General features: G+C 36.1%; 3 protein-coding genes across 3 annotated transcripts; 2 read left to right on the top strand and 1 right to left on the bottom strand.

The window, feature by feature from the left end:
• Positions 1–639: 639 nt before the first annotated feature.
• CBG23713 lies at positions 640–1,215 on the bottom strand (the record flags this gene model as incomplete). The annotated part of the gene is made up of 3 exons (XM_002647836.1): positions 640–808; positions 848–1,044; positions 1,087–1,215. The coding sequence occupies 3 exons, from the start codon at positions 1,213–1,215 to the stop codon at positions 640–642; spliced, it is 495 nt and encodes a 164-aa protein (XP_002647882.1).
• A 1,389-nt stretch (positions 1,216–2,604) lies between these two features.
• On the top strand, positions 2,605–2,813 carry CBG23712 (the record flags this gene model as incomplete). Its single annotated transcript, XM_002647835.1, has 2 exons — positions 2,605–2,629; positions 2,680–2,813. 2 exons carry the CDS (start codon positions 2,605–2,607, stop codon positions 2,811–2,813), a joined length of 159 nt encoding a protein of 52 aa, XP_002647881.1.
• A 6,925-nt stretch (positions 2,814–9,738) lies between these two features.
• On the top strand, positions 9,739–11,193 carry CBG23710 (the record flags this gene model as incomplete). The annotated part of the gene is made up of 4 exons (XM_002647834.1): positions 9,739–9,993; positions 10,046–10,261; positions 10,594–10,790; positions 10,839–11,193. 4 exons carry the CDS (start codon positions 9,739–9,741, stop codon positions 11,191–11,193), a joined length of 1,023 nt encoding a protein of 340 aa, XP_002647880.1.
• Positions 11,194–14,260: the final 3,067 nt, after the last annotated feature.

The following is a 14,260-nucleotide window of genomic DNA, read 5'->3' as shown; positions in this document are numbered from 1 at the left end:
AAAGGCGCAACGAATTTCCCGGTTAGGTCTCGCTCCGACTTTTGTCGTGTACTCCACGAGGGGGAGGACGAGATCACATGGCCTAGAAAACTCCAGCAATTTTGCTTCCGCGGCCCCAGCAAAATTGCTGGTTTTTCTGCTTTCTGCATAAGGGAAAAACCAGCAATTCTGAGTTGCTTCTCACTGAACAACCCCATCAGGTTGGCTAATAAGTTTCCTTCGATTTCGGTACAATTTACGATTTTTTTTTCTCAGAGCAGGCGGGGCCAGATCAATGAGAGTAACATCCATGAGCATTGATAGTCTGCAAACGCTCCGGTAATTTCTTTATTCCATCGGCCTCCAACGAGGAAAGCTGTGATCAAAAAAGTGGGCTAACTCCTTTTTTGTGAAGCCAAGCTCCACACTCTTCCAAATGGTTAAAATGACCGAAAATCACCTGAAAAATACGATGTTGTATGTATATTTTATTAAACGGTACTATAGGTAGGTGTGTATTTTGAAAATAATAGTAATAAATCCAAATATGAAAAATGCAAAATGTAATCGTATAAATAAATAATTACCCATTAAATAAATAATTACCCATTAAATAGAACAAATAATTTATAAATGAAAATAAAATGAAAAATGAAATGTTCAGTTGCCAGCACTCTCCCAGATGTTGCGAGTAACATTCTCGTAGTTCAGAGCTCCTTCTTGCCCTGTCGACACCATCGCAATATTCGAAGCCACTTTAGAAGACCGTTTCTTGTCTTGCTGGAACAAAATCACTGAGAATGAAATAGTATTTGTTTTTTGTTGAGATCTAGAATATGTTTATTTTTTAAACAAAAAATGGAGTTACTTTTTGTGTTTTTTAGAGTGGAACACCAAAATGAGAATGTTACAGATCAAGTTGAATATTTGGACCCCGAGGAGACAATAAAAGTAGATGTTGAATTGGAAAGCGGATGTTGATCGGACCAAAATAAGGGAAATAAAAGGACCAGTGAAATTCTCGTAAAAATATATCAAGCCAATGAATAGAAAATCCAGCGCAACCTAAAAAAAATGATTGAAAGGCCGATTTTGATATTAGCATACCAGAATAATAACAAGTATCGGTCCCAAGAAGACTTTCTCTCTTTCGTAGTTTTCCGCATTTTTTAAAGCATACAGTCGTTCGATTGAGAATCCAATAGGTAGCAGCATAGAGTTTGTCATCAAAAGCATAGACGAAATATGGTAGATTTTGAAGAATACCGGATCATTAAAGAGTTCAGAACATGAGGTGGCTGCACATGTCAAGTAAATTAACCAAGCCTTAAAATTATTTTTTCACTGAAATGAAACTAAAATGAGTGTCTTTAAAATTTTCTTCGAATTGGCGTCTGGGCGTTTTAAGACTACAGGTATCGAATATGATGGCTGTTTAGGTTCATAAAAGTTCCGGATGTTGCAATTCTCTATTTTTTTTCAGATTGCTTAGGAATGATTAGGAATCAAAAGCTTAGGTATAAATACAGACATTAGATTACGAAAACTGTCATATTTTGAAGGATTTCAAAATGAGTATTTCCCTCCTTTTTTTTCAAAATTTCGTAAAAAATTTTGATCTAAATGATGCATTTTTTGGGATAGCAGAGTGGGGAAAATAAATTTAGACGAAAGCATTTTCGAAACTTCTTGCCTAAAGCTGGTAGATGAGATTCTCGATTTTCAAATTAAGACAAACTTGATGGGATAATCAAGATTTTTAAAAGTTTTCAGAAATCTTGGCAATAAATATAACCAGTCGGTTTACGCCCCTCCGGGGCTCAACCTCCTGGCATCCGGGTACAGTATCCGAAATCTTATCATGAGATTTGTTCCCTTTTATTCAGGGTACCAAAATCGGACACTAAGAAATTTAGTGTTCCAGAAATTTCACATTTCAAGATATTCAGAATATGTTCAGAGAAAAGTGAATTAGAAAATTTCGAAGTTCAAAAACTTCGAATTTGAAATTCAGAAAATGTTTTCTAATTTTCCGAAATTCGAGTTTCTGTAATTCTGGGAATCAAACTGTAAATATAAAAGACGGTTTACGACTTTCTAAGACCGAACTTCCTCTATTTGAAATCTCGGAATTCAAAATTTTGAAAACTCAGAAAATCATGGAACCCAGGAATTCAGAAACTATGCGAATACGAAAATCCAAAAGATTACTTTCCAATTTCGAAGATTACATAGATGAGAACTTTAAAATTTCAAAGTCGGAAATTCGAAATGCTGCTGAAATTTTTTATTTTGGAAATCAGAATTTTTGAGTTTCCGAATCTTCAAATTCCCTAGTTCCAAAATACATAGCGAATGTTTGAGTTTTTGCATTTTCTGAATTTTGCAGGGCTGTCCAAAACGGCGGCCGGGCCTCGGCCGGCCTCGAAAAAGCCTCGGCCGAAGAAAAAAGGCCTCGGCGCGCTCCATTGAGAAAAAGCCTCGCAAATGTGACTACGGTCAGCAAGTCGCATATTTTACGACAAGTTGAGTATTTTTTTTAATTTTTTGTTTTTTCTCGCTCTTTTTCAGCAAATCACGCATTTTTCAAGAGTTTTCTCGATTTTTCCATCGATCTGTGGCGACATGAACATTTCGAACGCCAGTGATGGTCGGTTTAAGCCGATTTATTCATTTGTTATAACCGTTATTCAATTTCAGACACAATTCAGATGCCTCAATGGTTCATTGATCCCACACCAAATCGTCAGAGCCTGGACTTAAAAATGCTGGAAAAGTTGATGATTCTCAAAGAAAAAGATCGATTCGACACAGGCGAGACTGAAAGATTTTGATGAATGAACACAAGCTTTTTTTGTTAATTTTCTTGAATTTGTTGTCATTTTCTCTCCCCTGTTATCTCAGTGTTGAATAAAAGATTTCTTGACTTCCTCCTTTTTTTAAATGCTCTAAATATCGAAAAATCGAGAAAACTCTCAAAAAATGCGTGATTTGCTGAAAAAGAGCGAGAAAAAACAAAAAAATAAAAATAAACGCAACTTGTCGTACAATATGCGACTTGCTTACCGTAGTATTTGTATTTATTACGTAAAAAATACGTGGAAGAATAAAAAGAAAAAAGAATGAAAACGTCATAGTCATATTTGCGAGGCCGGCCGAGGCCGGCCGAGGCCTCGCGAGGCTTTTTCTCAATGAAGCGAACTTGCGACGGCCTCGGCCGCACAAAATTGCGCGAGGCCTTCGGCCGGCCGAGGTCGGCCTTTTGGACAGCCCTGGAATTTTGAGAAGTTGATAAATTTAGAATGTCTAAAATCAATGGTTTGTATTCAAAACTTCAGTAGTTCAAAAACCTTTCAATTCTATGTAAGACGTTTGTTCCTATCTGATTTTTAAATTTCGAGTGATTTTAAACTCCCAAATTTCTGAGTTTGGGAATTTAGGAAGCTCGAATTTCGAAATGTTCTTATCCCTCCCTGTCTAATTTTTTCTGATAATTCGGAAATCTCGTCCTAGGAATCCGAATTGGAAGATTTAAAATCTTGAGTATTTATTAATTCCGTAATTCAGTAGTACAGAAACTCGAAAATTCGGCAGTTCAAAACTGCAACTTCTAAAACTGTACAGCTCTAAACATCGTTAATTCAGATTCCCAGAATCCGAGAAGTTTATAAATTATTAAATTTTGACCTTTTGGAATTCGGAATACAAATTTGGTAATTCGAGAGTTCGGAAATTCAAAAATTCAAAAATTTTGAAGTCATGACGTTCTAATTATCGGTGGATAAGAATCGGCCGTTGTCCTTTTTAATTTGTTGAAATCTGTGGTTTTTTTCCGAATGTTGCTGGGCCTTAAGCTTTACGGCTCTTAGTTAGTAATTTCGGGGCATTGGAATTTGTCTCTGCAGAAAGGAAGCACAACGTTTATCTATTTATCTCCCAAGTTGTTATCCGAGATTGGCTGATAACAGAAAAATCTCCAAATTTTGACTAAACTTTACTTTCGACTTGAAACTAATGAAACGGGGAAACTCTTTTCTATGATTTCAGCCAATTGGAAAACAGTCATTCATTTTCATATTTATTTCTGAACTCATTACAAAAACCAAAACGATATTGGGACCTGTGGGACTCGAACCCCTCACCTCGCACACAAAAGCATGGTTCGTGAACCACACACCACTGGTAACCACAGCGAGGGTGGTAGAAATGACGTATACGTGTGCGAGGTTTCCTGCCCCTCTCGCCATCTCGCCCTCTTTCTCGCCCTCTCTGCCCACCACGCTTTACTGTGGCGAAACCAAGGAACGTCTCCAGAAGACTTCAAAATCAGAATTTCGAAAAGCGAAAAGTCCGGGCATCAACTAACAAGGGAAGTACCCGAAGTGTCCCCTCGCTTTTTCTTAGCAAAAAATGTTCTTTCCCCGGACTAGCACAAAACAAATAATATAAGGTGCCCATGGCAGGTTGAGCAGAATGTCAAAACTTTTTGTAATTTTTCAAAAAAAGTGGATCGAGTTCTTTCAAAAAATCATAACTTCGTACAGAGCAAAGGTAAAATTACAGACTGACATGTATCGTGTAGAACAAATTACAGGCTACAAAAAATTTAATGACACCTATATTCTATCTTGGCGAAGAAATTTACTAGGATGGGAAGTGTCCGAATGGTCCGATCGTATGAAATCAAAAAATGTCGATTTTCGAAAAAAAAAACACCTTTGGTAGACTATGTCTATCCGATTCCTTTCATGTCATAATTCAAAACTATAGTCTCAAACATACACCGTTCATTTAAGAGGGATTTTTGAAAAAGTAAACTTTCAAAACTCAATTCCATGTACCCCTATACATGGTATTTTTTTTTACTCATTTTTCCATATACACCATAAAAGCTCCGAGAACAAACGATTCAGTTGATTTAGTTGTTTTTTGACAGAAAATTATCAAATCGTGATCAAGGAGTAAAAACTTTCGAAAAAAATTTTCACATGTTGAAAGTGAGTATGTAGAGGGGTACATGGAATTGACATTTGAAAGTTTATGTTTTCAAAAATCTCTCTTAAATGAACTGTGAGCTATATATTTGAGACTATAGTTGTGCATTATGACATGAAAAGAATCGGATAGACATAGTCTCCCAAAGGTGTTTTTTCGAAAATCGACATTTTTTGATTTCATACGATCGAACCATTCGGACACTTCCCATTCTAGTAAATTTCTTCGCCAAGATAGAATATAGGTTTAACTGAGTTTTTTGTAGCCTGTAATTCGTTTTACATGATGCATGTTAGTCTGTAATTTTACCTTTGCTCTGTACAAAGTTGTGATTTTTTGAATGGACTTGATCCACTTTTTCTGAAAAATCACAAAAAGTTTTGTTATTCTGCTCAACCTGCCTATGGGCACCTTATATACCTTATATTATCCGTTTTGTGCTAGTCCGGGGAAGGGACATTTTTTGATACCAATATCTAACAAGGGAAATGTTTTCAGAGGGGCGTTGAGAATTAGCTCAAAGTTTGTACAAAGGTACTTTCGAACATGCTGAATACGATTTCAGCAATGTCTCGGTCATAACCCTAACAGGAACAAAAAAATGGGCTCTCAAAGTGTTTTCAGTACTAAATTTTGACCAAAAACGTGCATTTTTCGAGCTTTAAAACTCTTTTTTCAGGATTTTTTCAAGCGGGAAACTCTTTTTTGATCATCTCTCTATCATTTGCAATATTTTTTGTACAATTTCAAAAAAAAAATTTTTTTTTTTTTTTTTGAAAAATCGATTTTTTTTTCGAAAAATATCATCATGGGGTACCCCACACTTTAAAAGTGATTTTTTGAGAAATTTTTTTGAAAGTGCAAAAAAGTCTTTCAAACATTCAGAAATGATAGAAACATCAATTTCACAGAATTTGACAGCTTGATTTCGTCTGTGAGCCCTCAAAATTTCCAAAATCTGATAATTGCAAGAAATTTGAAAAACTGTAACTTCACAAATATTGCTCAAAATCGCACGGAATACACAGAAATATATGAAGATCATTTGGGTGATAGATTTGGTGGTGTTCCACTTAAAAAAAGAGCAGGACGGAGCAATTCCGAGAGTCGAAAGTTTTGATTTTGGGCGATAGGACAAGTCGAAAAAAACAATATTTCAAAATTTCTTCAAAATTTCAAACGCCTTCTTTTTCACTTTGAAAACATGTCAGTTTCCCAACTCGGGTCTCCGATACCTCAGCTAACATTCTGGACCTTGTAATCTCTTCTGATGATCTTCCTCTTTCTAACGTCGCCGTCGAGCCTCCACTCTGACCACTTTGCCGTCAAGTTCCACATTCTTCCTACCACTCTCACTCCTCTATCTCCATCCATATCTCGCCCTCGTTTATGGCTCAAGAAATGCAATTTGCGCTCCCTCAACTCGGATCTCGCCACCATCGACTGGGACCTCTCATTTAGTACTTTGCCTTCTCCTTCCCAAAAATTCACTAAATTCATTGATATTCTTTCCACACTTATTCGTAATCATACTCCTCTGCTTCCTCCACCCAAATCCAAACCCTTTTCTCTACCATTTCGAAAACTTAAACGGGCAAGGCACCTCTACTCCAAGCTTCTTAAGACTCCAACTACGGCTCCCAGGAAAATACTCCATGTTCGAACTCGTATCAAATCTCTCACTCGAACAATCAATAAGAAAATGGTAACTGACGAATTCCGAATCCTCTCAGCCCCACACTGTCGTGCTGCCCGCGCCCTCATCAAAAGTAGAATTAGATCTTCACCTAAAGTCCCACCTCTTTCTGCTAATGGCTTTCTTATAACCTCTGAACACGAAAAATCCACTCTTTTCACCAAAACATTCTCTTCTAATTATAATCATCTCACTTCATCCGCATCCATCACTCCCGCAATAAGTCATCAGCATCTTCCTTTTTCTGGCTCTGACCTTAAAATCTTCGATCCCTGGATAATTGAGAAGCTTCTTCGCAAACTCCCGCCTCGTTGTGGCTATTCTCCCCATTCGACCAATTACTTTATCATTAAAAAATGCGCCATCACTCTAGCATTACCTTTATCGATTATCTTCTCTGACTCACTCTCCACGTCACATGTACCCGACTCTTGGAAACACGCAGTAGTCGTTCCCATGCCAAAAAAGGGTTCTCCTTCATCGCCCGAAAACTATCGCCCCATTTCGCTTACTGACCCATTCGCTCGAATTTTCGAACGATTGGTATGTGATCGCATCAAATGGGAATTCCTCCATCAATTCAGTAGTCTTCAACATGGTTTTCTCTCCGACAGATCCTGCACCACCTCTCTAGTTCAATCCTTTTCGAATTATAAAGCTACTCTTTTGAAATACAATACACTAGACGTCGTCTTTTTCGATTTCCGCAAAGCTTTCGACCAGGTACATCATCAACTTCTCATCCAGAAACTTGCTAGCTTTGGAGTCCCTAAATCTTACGTAGCTTGGTTCTACTCGTTTCTCTCTGGTCGAACGTTCTCTGTCAAAATCTATGATTTTATTGGACCCCCTTCCTCTGTTATTCCCTCTGGTGTTCCTCAAGGATCAGTCTCCGGTCCCTTACTATCTCTCATATTCATCAATGATCTGCTCTTAGAACTTGAACAAATCCCCTCTCTTCACCTTGCCGCCTTTGCTGATGATATCAAATTGTATTCTCATGACCCAATCGCCCTTCAAACTGGTATCAACATGGTTGTAAATTGGGCTACCGCCAACCATCTCCCTCTTGCCCACTCTAAAACTGCCCTTCTTCGCCTAGGTTCCTATAATTCTTCCCATCCTCTCAATATTGCGGGTGTCACACTTACTCCCTCCTCCTCCGTCCGGGACTTGGGACTCATTACTGATTCCTCTCTCAAATTCTGCTCACATCAACAAAATCACAGCTTTAGCTCTTCTCCGTTCCAAACAACTTTTAAAGTCATTTAGATCTAAGTCACCAGAATTCTACATTTATTTATTTATTTATTTACGATTGCAAGAATCGTGGGAAAAAAAGGAAAAAAACATTAAAATACATGATAATCAGATTCCAAATGGATAAATAATGAATTCTAGTGATAGGAAATGTAAAATAATAGAATGAACTAGAACTAGAGTGAACCATCTATACATCTTTTCAAATGTTATGTTCTCCCGATTCTTGAATATTGTTCTGTAGTTTATTCCCCTCCGCCTTCTTCTCGCCTTGCTCTAAAACTAGAATCTCCCTTAAGATTTTTCTCTAAGTGTATTTTCCAGCGTTGTAATATTCAGTACAGTTCCTATTCTGATCGTCTCTCTATCCTCAATATGTTCTCCATTCGAAATCGTTGGCTAAAAGCTCAACTAATCCTTCTCTATAAATTTTTAAATGGCTCCGCCTACTTTCCTAACCTAAATGCACATGTCAAATACTCCTCCTCCCCTCGTCGCCCTATGAACTTGATTAATGTTCAGCCCTACTCCTCTGACTAGTTTTCTTCAATTGTTCCCCTGTGGAACGCCATCACTTCCCAAGTTACCCGATTTCTCCTACCTTCCGAGTTTGAATCCTTAATTTCTTCCAGTATTCCTTAATTTCTTCCAGTAATGTTTTATTACACCTGATCAATAAACAAATTAAATTAAATAATGAGCAAAACTGTTGAAGATGCAATGATGCGATGTGTGATTTCGACATACTAAATCAGATGTTGTACTCTAAAGAAAGTCCTTTAACAAAGAAGGGACTGTGAAGACGGTCGCCTGTGAGTTTCTTTTTTTCATTCTTCGCTTCGAAAAAGAAGAAGCCTTGTCACCCGACTGACGAATCGGGAAAATGTGTAAGTCTTCCCTGAAGTTCTGCGAAGAAAAGTGTCTGGTGGATGGAGTAGTGGTGGAAGCAGCTTCGTGCTTGACTCACATCCTCTCTGTCTATTTGACGGCCTCTGCGGAGAATTTTTTTACTTGTTTCAAAATGTAAGCAAACTGAAGAAAATGAAGCAAAAAAGCAGAAAAATGAGGATGGAAATGCTGAAACCTGTGAAAATGGCTCGAGGTTCCTAATTGTTAAAAGTCTGCCATTTCTTCTTGAAGATGACGCTTCACGTTACATTTAAAATACCACACAACATATTGTCCAATAAAAACTTCTTGTGAGAAGAGTTTTGAAATAATGAATTTTTTGGTATTCCTTTTTTCGTAGATTTTTTCAGATTAGAAACTGGTTATTTTTCAATTTTTTATCCTTTCTTCATAAAAAATATCTAGGAGCAATGCTTGCTCAAAACGAAAACAAAGTCATAAATTGTTACCTTTTTGTTATTGTACGTATGATATCATTCAGACTACTTTAACTGGAATCACTAAGTAATTCAAAAAAAAGTTTACGGCTGCTTCCGATTCCGAGTCAACTTGAGTTATGTGTCAAAAGTTTTTCTTCTAGAAAATTGAATGAAAAATGAACATTTCTGAAATTATTTCATAAACAAGCATAAATCACTGTCAGTACAGAATGCCGTCATTTCTAGAAACATTATTTTATACATTTTGCGAAACAAGTTCCGCCCCTTCTATAGCAGATCCTGGCTTCCATTTCATCCTTGAAGAATTAACTTGGCTTTTCGAATTTCCAATTTTCCGACAACGTCATACACAAGATCGATTTTTTAATTTGACCTGGGCTCAAAGTTCTCATTCCCACAACCTTTCAAAATATTTTCCCTTTTGTTTTCGTCCGCTTCCTAGTCCTTCTCATTTCAAAAATGATTATGGCTAAAGAATTAGAGGTGACTGGTTACTTGGAACACTGTAAACTTGCCCAAGAACTGAACGGAATTATTTGGTATCGTATTTTGCTTGCCTGGTCTTTTCTGGCATGCTTTTTTGCCACGTACGCTCAATCTTCATTCATTCTCAATAAAATCCTCCGTCTTCGTTTCCAAGGAAACATGACATTTTTGCTTTTCGCCTATTTTACAACGAGCGCATTGTTCTCATTGGTATCCACAGGAGGATTTGTAAGCTATTCCTAAAAAAAATGTGCTAATTTTTTTTTCGAATTTTTTGAAGGGGTGGCGTAACGCTGCATCACTGTTCTCCACAAACTGTGATTTGTTGATTGATCGTGAGATATTCATTTGGTACCATTTGTCTTCTCTTGTCATGATGACCATGCAAATGTTGATTCCTCTTGGGTTCTCAATTGAGCGTATTGTTGCTTTCAACAATGCTGGGCATTATGAACACCGAAGAACCAAATTGGGACCACTCATTTTTCTTTTATTGGTTAGTTGATGATGTTATATCCCGTTTAACAATGTTGTTCCGAATGATCTCTTCGAAATTTTTTTTGGAAATTTTAAAATTTTTATAAATTTCCAACCAAAAAAAAAAGCTGAAAAATTGTTTTTGAAAAAAAAGAAAACATGTTTCAAAAACGCAAAAAATTGATCATAATTTTTCTTGGGACCCAAGAAAAGAAAACGTTTCGTATCGGCGTTTTACATACTTTAGTCCAAAAACTCTAATTTCAGAAAAAAAAACCGTAAATATTTCAATCGGAAATTTCGGAGATCGCAATCCCATTCCAAACATCCCTGGCGCTTTCCTTTTTTCAGACTGTCGTCGATGGTCTGATCATTTATGGAGTGTTTCACACGGAAAAATTCACTGGCCCATTTGTTTCATTGATCTTGGTTCCATCATCTACTGCTCTCTATTTCAACATTTACTACATCGCTCTACTTCTCATTCAAATTTTCAACATGGTTATCATTATTGTTTTGATGAGACTGATGAAACAGAAGCCAAGAAAGCGAGTGCAAATTTTAGAAAGTATAAAATAAAATTTTAAAAATTGCAGCAATGTTTTATCCCTCCGATACGAGATCGAAGAATTCAAAGACGCTTCGGATTTCATTTTTCATATCAGCTCTTACCACATTTTCTTTGCTGGCTGCTATGTTTTCTTCGGACTGTTGGCTAGATATTGCGGACCATTGTTGTTTGAGAAAGTTGTTCACTACACAGCTGCTCGAGCTACTTTTTGCTCAATTCCCACCTATAACTTGATCATCGTCATTATTGGAATGGGAAAATTGAAGAAAATGGAAGAAGGGAAGAAGAAGCGCGTTCTCAAGGAGATTTCCATGAGTGCTGTTGGAAAATCGGGAATGGCCAACTATAACAAAATTTATCGTCAACTTTGGGAAGTATAAACTGTTCATAAACTTTTTTTTTAATCGGAATACAACTTTTATTTTTTGAAATACTGAATTCCCTTCCTGATTTCCCAACATCTCCCACACAATGAACATATATGCATATTGTTTTTTTTCGAACAAAACGCATCCTTTTAAATACTTTTGCTAATAAAATCTCAACTTTTGTCCTTATCAAAAAAAACTTTGAGCTTAAAAAATAGCTTTCAGCCCTATGAGTAATAAATATCAATAATCTGTAAACTGCAAAAATTTCTGGCAAACTACTATCAACATTTTATAAGCTGGCTTTTTTTTTTGGCTCTCATAGAAACCGAGATAAGCGAGCTTAAAAGTAAGACAGTAAAAACAGACAATCGTCTGGTCTTTGACATTTGTTCAAAATTATCTCGAATTCTATCGAAGATATCAAAAATCTATTTGAAAATTCTCACGTCTTTCATAGAAACCAGGATAATTGAGCTCAAAGTGCAAGCATAGTGTGTCATTCAATCAAAACATTAACAGTATTCCATTTTTTCAGTCAAAAATTATCATTTTTTATATTTGAAATTGTTTATTAATGCTCACAAAAAATTAAAATTAAAGCAAAAAAAATTAGTTTTAAAGCATAAAGTTTTGAAATGATGCGAATTTGAAAAAAAAAACAGAAAAGGATATGTGGTCAAGTCTTGTGGGAAAAAATTTAAAAAACGGTAGATAGTGAACAAATCCACGTTTGAAAGATATAATATTCTCAAATTAGAGAAATCAGAAAACAAAATATCCGAATATTAGGGAAAGGGATTGAAAAGATTCTGATCGCATTCGGAATGAAAAAAGCGGAGGTGAACAGGAAGAATACGCATACAGCAGTGATGTTGTTTGTGCATATGTCTTCTTGACTCTGAAAACGCGGCAGATATAGTAGAAAGTTTTTTTGATTCACTCATAACATCAGGGCCACTATTTACTTGAAAACAATTATTTGTAGCTAAATTCTTGGATGGTTCAAAATTTGTGACATTTTCCCACCATTATTGAATTTTTATCCTAAAACTATATATATCTAGAACTACATATTTATCCTAGAACTTTGCCGAGACTATTTCGTGGTCAATTGTTGTCATGGGTTACAAAAGGCTTTCAGCGGATTATTTGGGGCTATAGGATTTGGGGGGAGGGGCACTCAATTTTTCGAATTTTACGTGATTTTTTTTTAATTTTTGAGTGAATGTTCTACTTTTTCAAAACGTTAAGTGACTGTATCATTATTTTCAAATTTCAGAAAAAGATATATCCGTGAAAATTGTATATTCTACGTGAATTTTTTGAAATTTTCAGAGGGCTGAAAACACTTTCAAGCAATGAATTTACTTTTAGGGGTTTATTAACCGCGAATTTAGGACGCTCAGCCTGCTTTTTAATGGCTAACAAGGGAACCTTTTAAGTGAAGGTAGGAGTGAGCGGAAACCACCTACATAGGTCGAAAGAGCATAGTCGAAAACTTATCAAGCCGTTGTCAAAGTCTGCTTACGAAACCTTTGAAGTGCTGAAATTTTAGCTTCAGTACCAAAAAATCCCATTTTCAGTGTAAAATCGGCAATTTTCAAATTTTGATTTTCTCTACTCCTAGGAGGTTTTAGAATTTGAAACATATCTTATTATACTTGAAATTATGTGGAATTTCATATTTCAGACATGTTCTAAAAAAGTTTTCAATCTCGGAAAAGGAGATGGTCTTGGGCCCACCGAAAATCGGCTCTTTATGACAAGAGGGGCCCATGAGAAAAGGGGGGGGGGGAGGCATGGGAAAAGGGGGAGGGCCAAGACAGAAAGGGGGCCCATGGGTATAAATTATGCCTAAGTGAAGATTTTTCGATTTTTTCAAGTTTTGCCACTGGTTTTATGAAAATTTCGTACTTTGCGGCAGGCTTGGTCGGAAACGGAAAATCGAGTTCTCGATTTTTCCGATTTTCCGATTTTTTTCGGAAAATTTTCCGAATTTTTTTTCGGAAAATTTTTTCCGACGGAGAATTTTCCGAAAAATATTCGAAAAATTTTTTCTCGAAATAATCATGCTGCGTTCAAAGTGAAGAGGAAATCTCTACTTTGTATAGTTGAAACGGGTGCAACAGTAACCCAAGCGCGGCGAGACCCGCAATCGGTGTCGATTTACGGGGTCGATTTAAGGTGAATTTTTTTTAAATTAATTTTTTTTGAATGAAAACATACTTTAATCAGGGTTTTCATTACTTTTTCAACATTTTTTTCGGTTTATACTGTTCTTAATAGACTTCTTTTATTTTTCAGTGATTTTTTACCTTCTCTCACTGAAAACACTTGGTTTTTTCAGACTTTAGGTCATCAAAAGTTTTTCTTAAAATTGTTGGTTTTGCAGTGAGTAACTTTGTCTGAATTTAACGAAATTTTCAGACTAAACATGGGAAAATACTCAGCGGTATTGACAAATCTGGCGGATGGAAGGAAGAAGTGTAATATTTGCAACCGATTGTTACTTGTGCTTGTTCATCTATTGTTTTCCATTTCATTTTTGTGCTTTTTGTTGTTTTTGTTGTTTTTGTCAAATAAACTGGTAATTTTTGACTAATTGAAATTCGAGAAAATTCGAGAACTCGATTTTCCGGAAAAAAAAGTCGAGAAATAATTCGAGAACTCGATTTTCCGGAAAAAAAAGTCGAGAAAAAATTCGAGAACTCGATTTTCCGAAAAAAAAAGTCGAGAAAAAATTCGAGAACTCGATTTTCCGAAAAAAAAAGTCGAGAAAAAATTCGAGAACTCGATTTTCCGAAAAAAAAAGTCGAGAAAAAATTCGAGAACACGATTTTCCGAATTTGTTTTTCCGAACAAGCCTGCTTTGCGGTTTAGGTCGTTTTTTTCATGAAAAACATTGTTTTTGCTGTTGTAACTGCGTAATTTCAATATATTAAGCTAATATTTAATTAATTTAGGCTTAGAAACAAAAAAAATAAACAAAAATGTACAAAAAATGACATATACTGAAAATTTCAAAAAATGATGAAAAATGCTCAAAGCAAGAAAGTTCAGTGGAAGCAACCCCAAA

The sequence above is a fragment of the Caenorhabditis briggsae genome, assembly GCF_000004555.2.
Source record: "Caenorhabditis briggsae AF16 supercontig from assembly CB4, cb25.NA_032, whole genome shotgun sequence".
Lineage (NCBI taxonomy): Eukaryota > Metazoa > Nematoda > Chromadorea > Rhabditida > Rhabditidae > Caenorhabditis > Caenorhabditis briggsae.
Note: the sequence above shows the minus strand (reverse complement) of the source record. Positions and strands in the feature narration are given on the sequence as shown.